The following is a 10,324-nucleotide window of genomic DNA, read 5'->3' on the forward strand; positions in this document are numbered from 1 at the left end:
GTGGCATTGAGCAGAATACTTTGGAAGGAGATGATTTGTAAAGCACACCCCATTTGATGGTACTAAAAAAGATGATAATCAGTCCAACCGCACTGTAGTTGGTCATTTTAGGGCGGGGGCAAGAATCAAATTTGGTACTTGACAGTGTTTAACAGGGAAACAGAAAAGTTTTAATGATTTTTAGACAGAGAAGGGAATATGAATCTGTTATAGTCCTCTTGGAATAAAGCACATAACTGAAAATGAATGCCTGTTTCTGCCTGAAAGAAATTAAACCTGTAGAGTTTGGTAGCTTTTATTACAAGCAAGTCTGGTAGTGTTGTCTATAGCTAAAGTTGCCCAACACTTTCCCTTATAAGACACTGTTTTCACTTGTTTATAACTTTGCCAAACATTAACTGTTCTGATGGTAATATTCCATGCTGATTTTCTGTCTGAGGCTGACTTTTAAAAAGTGTCAGCAAAAATGGTTCAACCATTTCCAATAATGAGATTAGAGAAAAAGATTGTTTTGCCCAGATTAAAAAAGAAAATTCTTACAACTGTTTCACTGAGCAAATTGTCTGTATAAATAGTCTTCATACATATGTATGTGTCTTTTCCGCTTTGTTACTTCACCAAGTGAATTGAGCTGAACATTGAAATCCCCAGTAATTGGCACACGTTTTATTTAACATTCATGTTATGGTAGTGGCCAAAGACCTCAAACAGGATCAGGTTTGAGTGTGATAAAAACACCTACAAAGACCTGGTTCCTGCCCTGAAGAACTTAAAATACTCAAAATATAATAGTAGAAATAAACAGATAGATCAACAGTGCACCAGATCCCAACTGAGGATCAGGACCTGCAAATCTAAGTTAAAGACTGGATGGAGCCCAGTTCTGTAGTGATAGCACTTTACACAGGGCTGGCCTTACCATGAGGCAAACTGAGGCAGTCGCCTCAGCTGTCAGACTGTGGGAGGGGAGTGGGCACCACTAGGACCCAGAGAGTAGTAAACTGTGTCTGCTGCTGGTGCATATGTATTCTCTCTGCTCTAGATGCACAGAGATAATAGAGTGCTGTGCTGGAGGAAGGAGGGCACAAGAGACATAACAGGCAGGCAGGAGAAAAGGTGAGATGGAATAACAGAAAGCAGCAGGAGCTGCAGGGAGAGCGAGGAGGAGGAGCCTCTTATGTACCTCTCTAGCACCCCCAGGAGCCTGGACTGATTAACATCAGCTTCTCAGGGAGCTTCCTGTTTCCTTCTGCATCCCTGAACCCACTTCAGGAGAAAGGCAGTCAACTGAAGTAGTAGGAGCCAGTTAGACCATTAAGACACTGATATCTTCCCTCACTCAGGCCCTGCTACCAGCCTGCTTATTTGTCCCCTTCAACTGAGTGTTGAGAGCCACTATAGCTGGCATAAAACAGCACTCATGAGTGAAAGAAGAAAAGGCCCCTCTTGGTCAGCATTCAGAAAAAGAAAGAAAGCAAAGGAAGCTTTTCTATCTAAGCAGGAAGGAGCTCTCCTGAGATACATAGACACAAATGTTCACGGTGAGCCTTCCGGCCCCAGTGAGGATGTGAGTGTTGAGGAGATGCCTGATCTTCCAATTAGTTACAGTGCAAGTGACCTGGCAGCTACTGCAGCATCCATATCTCCATCTCAAATGGATGTAACCATGCACATTGTAGATCAAAGAAGAGTGCGGTGGAGGTGCAAGAAACATCTGCTGCTGAGTTTGGTTTCTTAAGTCTAGATGATCCAGGACTGTGGACCCACTTGAGCAGTAGCCTGAGGGATTTCCTTGTACTTCCATGGGCCACAGCAAGTGAAAAACTTCATGTTCCCCAAAGACAATGAAAATAGAAGTTTCCATCCAACAAATTACTGGCGTGAAATCCCCAATGGTGACAAAGTGGAGAGACCAGGTTTATGTACTCAAAACCCCAGAATACTGCATACTGTTTTTGTTGCAAACTCTTCCAGTCTAATGTTCCAGCCACATTGGGTTCTACAGGAACAAAGGACTGGAAAAACCTGGCTAGAAATCTGGCATACCATGAGAAGGCATCAAATCACCAGAGAGCATTCCATAGGTGGAAAGAGCTTGAGATGAGACTAAGGTTAAAGGCCACTATAGATGATAAGCATCCAGAGAAGATTGCATCAGAGTCTCGTTACTTGCAAAATGTTCTGAAAAGGTTCATTGCCATTGTGAGAGTGCTTGCTACCCAAAACCTAGCACTGCATGGCACTTCAGATCAGCTATATGTGCCAAACAATGGAAACTTCCTTAAAATTGTGGAGCTGATGGCTGAGTTTGATGCTGTAGTCCAGGAGCATCTAAGAGTCACATCCAAGAAATGTACACACACCACTACCTTGGAAATACAATTCAAAATGAGATCATATAGATACTGGAAACAAAAGTCAAACAGAAGATTGTGGCAGATCTGAAGTCAGCAAGATATTACTCTGTTATTTTGGACTGCACACCTGACATCAGCCGTACGGAACAAATGACTTTAATGGTGCGTTTTGTAACAACAACAGAACCTACTGAAAATGTCCCTGCAATGGTGACTGGTAGAGAGCATTTTCTAGAATTTATTGACATTGGTGATACTACAGGAGCAGGTATGATGAATGTGCTTCTTAAAAAGCTGGAAGATACAGATACATTCATTGAACTTGGTGGTCAATGATGCAGCATCAGCTTCTAGTGAGGCTGCTGAATTTTTTAATGTAATTCAAAGCATCTATATATTTTTCTCTGCATCAAATCATCGATGGCAAATTTTGAAGCAACATCCTCTCTGACACCGAAACCACTGAGTGCCACATGATGGGAAAATCGAGTAGAGGCGATAAAGCCTATCAAAAACCAAATTGGGAAGATGGAAGATGCCATAGTTGCCATTATGGAGGCTAATGCTATTACAGGAACTGTTTGTGGGAGAACAGTGGCAGAGGGAAATGGAATCATCAGAAACATACATAACTTCAAATTTCGGTGTGACTTAGTGTTGTGGCATGACGTAGTGTTTGAAATAAATGTTGTAAGCAAGAGACTCCAAGGTGTTGACCTTGATATATCTGGAGCAATGGAACAACTGGACAAAGCAAAGTCATACCTGCTGTCTTATCGGTCAGAGGAGGGATTTCAAAACATTCTGAAGAGTGCTCAGAAGTTGGCAGAGGAACTTCACACTGAAGCTATTTTCCCACCCATTCAAGAATACAATACTCACTGAAGAAGACGACATTTTGATTACGAGGTACGGGATAATCCCATAAGAGACCCTAAACAACAATTCAAAGTTGAATTCTTTAACCAGGTGCGAAAGTGTGCAATACAGTTAATTGAACGTTTCATGCAGCTCAAGGAACACAGCAGTATATCTGGGATGTTGTATGATATTCCCAAACTCCTCATTTTTCCTGAAGAAGACCTACACCAGCAATGCAGGGCATTAGAGACAGTGTTGACAAATGATGACATGCACAATATTGATGCAAGTGATTTAGGTGATGAACTGAAAGCCCTTTCAAGATGCATTTCAGCAGGATCAACTCCAAAGGTTGTTCTGGAAAATATGTGCACAAATAAGATGACCACCCTCTTTCCAAATGCTTTTGTTGCTCTGCACATACTACTAACACTTCCTATAAAAGTTGCCTGCGAGAACGCAGCTTCTCAAAGCTGAAATTAATAAAAACACATCTATGCTCCATAATGACACAGGAGAGGCTGGTCAGCCTTGCAACCATTTCAACAGAGCATGAGCTGGCGCAGACTGTGGACCTTCAGCAGGAAGCAGTTCAAATCTTTGCAACCAAGAAGGCACAGAAAGCACCACTTTGTTTACTCAAACAGATAAAACTGCCAGAGTTTACTATGCAGACAAGAAAAGTTACATTTGCTGTTCAGGCATTTGAAAATTAAGTGTTACTTAAAATTTTTGAACAAGGCATTTAAAGTTTTTAGTTCTCCTTTATTGGGGTAGCTAGCAGAGCAGTACCATGAGAGGAGTAGAACAGGAAGAAGGCAGAATTGAGACCTTTCAAAGTTTTGGCCCAAGCGAGGGAGCATGGGGGTGTCATTTGAGCTCCCCCCCTCAGGTGCCAAAATGTTGTGGGCCGGCCCTGACTTTACACAGGTAATTGTTTGTTGGAATTTTTTTTGTTTTGAATAGATGCTCAATGAGGGAGCATGGTCCATCCTGCATATTGAATGGAGCAAGGGTCCTGTTGGGAAAAAAAAGCTTATGATCATGTAATTTAAAACTGTATATCATCATGCGTACACCCAAGGGGAGCAAATTAATATTGCATGGGCAACTGTAAACATGGCATTTCCTAATTTATGAGTTCTCAGCTCTCAACCTAAAAACACCCTTTTAATGTTGTTTTTTTAAATGTCATAGTATATAGTGTGAAAGCACATTAGCTTACATATGGAAAGACATAGTTACACAGAGGAGAGTCAGTATTCACCATTAAAATGCCACCACTTATTAACAGTTAGCATAGCACAGTATTTTTGATACTCTACCTATTTTCCATTCTAAAGTACAGAGGAATACTCGGGTATCTCAGATTAAAGCATGGTCACTGTTGGCAGATGCTGAAGTTTCATTGGCACACGCTCTATGCATGGAAGTTTCTTTCTTTGAGAATATTTTATCCCTACCTGCTTCATCATTCTAACTCCCCAAAACACTGAAGAGCTGAGACGGCAATAGTAAATCACTTAAAAGGAAAAAAGGTTAATTCTCCAGCTCTAAAGTCTTGAAATCAAGACTAATTGCCTTTCTGGAAGATGTACTTTAGTCAAACACAAATTATTGAGCTCATTACCGAGGCAACTGGTGAAATTCTACGGCCTGTATTATACAGGAGGTATCCACTAGTGCCTCTGGCCTTAAAATCAATGAATTAAGAGAAATTCCCTTTCCTCCCCCACAGAATTTAAGAAATACATAGCTATTCTTGTGATATTATTTTATCCAGATGAGTTATGTTGTATTTGTCAACTGTAGAAAAGCAATATTTTGTTAAAATATAAAGGGGAAAATATGTACTAAAGACAACCTCATGATCTATGATTTCATTGTTTGTATTCTGTCTTTTCAATGTGAGCAAACAGAAATATATACTCACAAACATTTCTTTTCATTTGAGCTTACTTGGTGTTGGTGTATTTGATTGATATTGTTGCTTAGGCAGGCTGAAAAATGACAAATGAGATATTTAGGCTGATATTGGAGGATAACCAGTCAAAGCAAAGCTTCAGCTTCAGAGAAAATAATTATTTCATTGGTGGGAGAGGGAAAAATCTGAAAACTTTGGAAAGGGATGACAATTTATGGACCAAGATTTGAGTTTATCTAAATCGCCGTCTCTTTATTGGTATAAATGCAATAAACTATCTGCTGCTTTTTGAAATCCAGAAAATATAATGGTACAAAGCCAAAGTGTGTGTCACATCATAATACAGATCATTACTATGTAAACCTTCTGTGAATAAAATTGTTTAACCCATTATTTGTTACTCACCCACATTTGGCCCGATTTGTCAAGATACCACTGCATCCTGTGAAATGCTGAGCATCCTCCACTCCCAGAGATGTTGTTGAAGGTGTTCTTCATTTTCCCTTAGTTGGGATTGAATAGATTTCTTTGACACTTACAGTGAATCCGGAAGTGGGAAGTAGACTAAAAATATAAAATGGCAAAGTTACATTCAATATTCTTCAATGACACTGTTGACAGTACCTAAATGTAAAATTGTTTCCTTATTTTTCTTGATCTGAGCACTTTGGAAAATAGCCAGTGAAGAAAATGAATATTGTGACAAGAGTATTTGTGTTTGGTTGCATCCTTGTACATTATATCCTTGAAACAGTCTGTGCTGTTGGTGAAAACTTTCCTTATGAAAACAAAACATTGCACTCGCCAAACCAGTTTGGCGACTCATGAACCTGTTATATCAAAGTTTGAGGAAAGAATTAATAGTGCCCCAATTGAGATTGATTAGACACACTGTGAGCGGATTCTCAGGGGTAAATTAACATATACACAAATTGAGGACGTCCCCCAAACTTTTTAGAAAACATGTGGCAGCTCAGTTGTATTCTTTTGTGAAGATGCACAAAGCCATCTCCAAAAGATGTGGGTATATGTGGAGATGAGCATTTCTGACTATTAGTTTTATAAATATAAATGTTTATAAATGTGGCCTAACTTTTTTTGAAGGGCAGGTATTAATGATTTGTTTTTTAAGTGTTAGCTTTTAAATAGCTTCAGTAGTGCAATGGCTCCTGATTTTCATAGGTGCTAAGCACACACAATTGTATTTGACCCCAAAGGGAGCAGCAAATATTAAATATCCGAGAAACTCAGGCCTTGTGTCATTTGTGTACATTTTGTAAGTTTAACTCTATCAGGAGGATGCCTTGAAGCTCACTTTTAATTGCATGTTGTGTTACTTTCTGTGTATTTTTTATGATACACCTTTCTACTGTTTTGTGTTCAAGTTGCTCAAAGAACACAATTATCAAATAATAGTTAATAACAGCAACAATTACTTAGCATGATTATAAAAATGAATTTTAAACTTTTGGGATATTAAAAGATACAGAAAAAATGCTCAGTGTAGTTGTATGGTATATTATATACATGATTTCAAAGGTTTTTAAAAACTTTTCTATAAAGACATTTGTTTCATACACATGCTCATTTTTAATAAAAGAAAAGGAGTACTTGTGGCACCTTAGAGACTAACAAATTTATTAGAGCATAAGCTTTCGTGAGCTACAGCTCACTTCATCCACCAAATGCATCCGATGAAGTGAGCTGTAGCTCACGAAAGCTTATGCTCTAATAAATTTGTTAGTCTCTAAGGTGCCACAAGTACTCCTTTTCTTTTTGCGAATACAGACTAACACGGCTGCTACTCTGAAACATGCTCATTTTTATGTTACATATGTGGATGTGGTATAATATATGAAAAGACCATACTTGTATAAGTAGCATATGTTTATAAGCTTATATATTGAATCATACAGAGTTCAAATATAAGCAATGGAGATTTTTGGGGTTTTTTTTGTTCCACATGGGAGCCACTTGATAAACACTATAGACTGAAATGTCATTGAATTGTGTGTGTGGTTGCCATTGCACAAATGTTCACAATTTTTACTACCAAAAAGTAGCATAATTCATAGCTTATTTATTGACTGGTTATTTATTTGTTTATTTAGCAAACTCAGATATAAATTGATGGGCCTAACAGATCAGATTTGTTGATCTACAGCAGTGAAAATTTAAAGTTCCCAGCAATCATTAAACTAAATAGAAAATATTTTATTTTTATATCTGAGAAAATGAAATTTAGCCCAGGAATCTTCCCTGGAGCCACTCTTTTCCTAGGTCCGCTTCAGGGGTCTCCTCCTCAGCTACCCCCCTGCCTTCTGTTATCGGTCTATTACAAGATTGGGTGGCTGAGGTTCTGTGGCCCACAAAGTGCAGGAGGTCAGACTAGATGATCACGATGCTTCCTTTCAGCCTTAAAATCTATGAGTCTACGACAGTTCAGAAGTAAGAGAATGTGTAACCATAAAACATAAAAACAAAAAACCCTTAATGAAATCTAGTCATTGTGACTCAGTACTGCAAAAACATAGAGACTGCAAAACTATGAAAAGTGAATTTATGGTAATTTTGTTTGTTATATTCAGAACTGGAGACACCACTTAAATTGATCTAATAAGCAATCTTCTTAGATTAATATTAATAAACAGATGTCTTCTAAGGGGAAGTAGTTGACAGCTAAAGATATCAATGCAAAGCATCTGCTTATCTTTTCTCATCACTGTGTCAACTAATTAGGGAATAATAGTAGGCCTTTATAAGGACAGTTTCAGATTTCCAGGTCAATGACTGTTTTCCATCTTCCTCCTTTCTTTCAGGCCCTGCTGCGAAAAAGAAGTATGTCAGTTATAATAGCCTGGTTATCTAGTCCGTTTCTTCAGACAGAGTTGAGGAAGGATGAAGATTTTCATCCATTCAGTCACCCAAACTGCCATAGGCCTCTTTCTGACCTGCAGTGTTTCCACCGCTGGAGAAGTTTAAAGGCCAGGCAGTTAATATGGGGACCAATGTAAGAGGACCAAGCATTCTGAACAGCTGCTATATGAAATATCCTTAATTATTCTTGGCTTAATAAGTCACTGGCACTGTCCTTGGGCTGTGACCTTGGACCTTCTCTATGTATGGGAAGTATGAAAACTGAGTACCCAGCTCCAGCCATGAATACCCAGCTCTTTATGGGTGAACTGCATTTAGTGACAATGACTTTACAGGGGCTAATTCTGTCTTTATATGTACTTCCAGACTGCAAGTTTTTGAAATTTCTGTACAGTTTGTGAGGAATTTTGCATATTTCCATCCATGTTGTTTCAAAAATTCACTGTTTGTTTTGAATGCACAGTTGCATTGAAGACCTATTCTCTCAGATGTTAGCACATTTAAAAACAAATCTCTGAGGATTTAAAAGAACTATGTACATGATTTGTATAATGATTATTGTGTCACTGCAATCCATATGTTTGTTTTTGTTTTTGTTTTAATTCAACAACAACAACAACAACAACAAGTTATTTAAAGACCAAAAACTGTGCTGGCGAAGTGAGCCCCTGCCTTTCATAAGTATGATGGGCTACAGAGGAAGCAAAAAGGATATTGCTTGGTTTTAATAGAGGTCTTGATGTGTGGAATGCATGCCAGTAATGTATTTTACAGTACATGTTAATAATTTGTTTGATATTTGTATTTGTGTTCTATTTTGTTATTTTAGTTACGATATATGACTATTTTGCAATAATTTCAATTATTCTTACAATATTTGGAAGAAGGAATATGGCTTCTACATGTCTTAAGGTTTTTCTTGTTGATGCCCACCATGATTGACCAGTGTGATGAGGACTTCAAAAATAAAAAAAAAAAGCATGTATGTTTTATACTGTTTGTAATAAGTAATTTCGTTAATCTTGCTGCTTATGTGCCAATTAGTGAAAACAATCTTTCCTGCAAACTCCTCCCCCTTTTCCTCTCTCTTGATTCTGTGATATTGTCGAAGAATGTATCAATAAAAGGTTTTGGTTAACTTTTTTTTATTTATGGCAATAAATATCTTTAGTTGTTTCCTCCCCTCTCCCTTCTAGTTAGTTTATTCATGAGGATTGTCACAGGGGGAGCTGTAAAAAGATGTAAAAGTACTTTAACCAGATGGGGCCTAAATTTTTGAAAAGTCACTGGGCACTCAACTTGAAACAATGTAAAGAGGCCTGTTTTTTTTCAGAATGAGCTGAGCCCCTGCCCTCTTCAAATCAGGTCTTTTAATGTGTGTGTCAGTGTGGACACTACAAAATTGAGGTTCCCCAAATCACTAATCACGTATGAAAATGTAGGCCACAAAGTGGTTCAGTAATGTTACTCCATTAATTTCTATGGAATAATGCCAATGCAAAACTGGACTAATCAACACGAGTCGTCATTAGTGAATCAGATCTACACTTTCCAAATGTGAAGCAGGAACTAAAACTCAGACTCACTTGAAAGTGGTTGGAAAGAGCAGTGATTGTGGATAAGCTGAAACAACAAGAACAAAATTGTGCCCTCTTCCAACCTCCATAGCTCAACAAGTAGTTTCCAGTTTCAAGTGTCTATAAGAGCATCCCTTGTACCTGTAGAACACCGATGGCAAGATCAAAACTGAGCTGAAAATCACTTTAGTCATTGCATAGCCTATTTTAACTTGCATGCTCCTTAGACATGCTTTGCTTACTGACTACTCCGTTTTGTTCAATATCTTCATAAATGATCTGGAGGATGGTGTGGATTGCACTCTCAGCAAATTTGCGGATGATACTAAACTGGGAGGAGTGGTAGATACGCTGGAGGGGAGGGATAGGATACAGAAGGACCTAGACAAATTGGAAGATTGGGCCAAAAGAAATCTAATGAGGTTCAATAAGGATAAGTGCAGGGTCCTGCACTTAGGATGGAAGAATCCAATGCACCGCTACAGACTAGGGACCGAATGGCTCGGCAGCAGTTCTGCGGAAAAGGACCTAGGGGTGACAGTGGACGAGAAGCTGGATATGAGTCAGCAGTGTGCCCTTGTTGCCAAGAAGGCCAATGGCATTTTGGGATGTATAAGTAGGGGCATAGCGAGCAGATCGAGGGACGTGATCGTTCCCCTCTATTCGACACTGGTGAGGCCTCATCTGGAGTACTGTGTCCAGTTTTGGGCCCCACACTACAAGAAGGA

The 10,324-nt window shown here is 38.8% G+C and overlaps 1 protein-coding gene across 6 annotated transcripts in view; it reads left to right on the top strand.

Moving 5' to 3' along the window:
- GRM7 (glutamate metabotropic receptor 7) overlaps positions 1-9,183 on the top strand; it is a 587,975-nt gene extending 578,792 nt beyond the window's left edge. For 2 of the 6 annotated variants that reach the window (XM_043518831.1, XM_038410758.2), the window contains one exon: positions 7,962-9,181. In XM_043518831.1, the coding sequence (XP_043374766.1) occupies positions 7,962-8,011 (50 nt within the window). In that variant the 3' untranslated portion in view covers positions 8,012-9,181. Of the gene's footprint in view, positions 1-7,961 lie in introns of all 6 variants that reach the window. The other 4 variants (XM_038410753.2, XM_038410756.2, XM_038410752.2 and 1 more) reach the window with 3 other exon arrangements.
- The last annotated feature ends 1,141 nt before the right edge of the window (positions 9,184-10,324 follow it).

Source organism: Dermochelys coriacea, chromosome 7, assembly GCF_009764565.3.
Source record: "Dermochelys coriacea isolate rDerCor1 chromosome 7, rDerCor1.pri.v4, whole genome shotgun sequence".
NCBI lineage: Eukaryota > Metazoa > Chordata > Testudines > Dermochelyidae > Dermochelys > Dermochelys coriacea.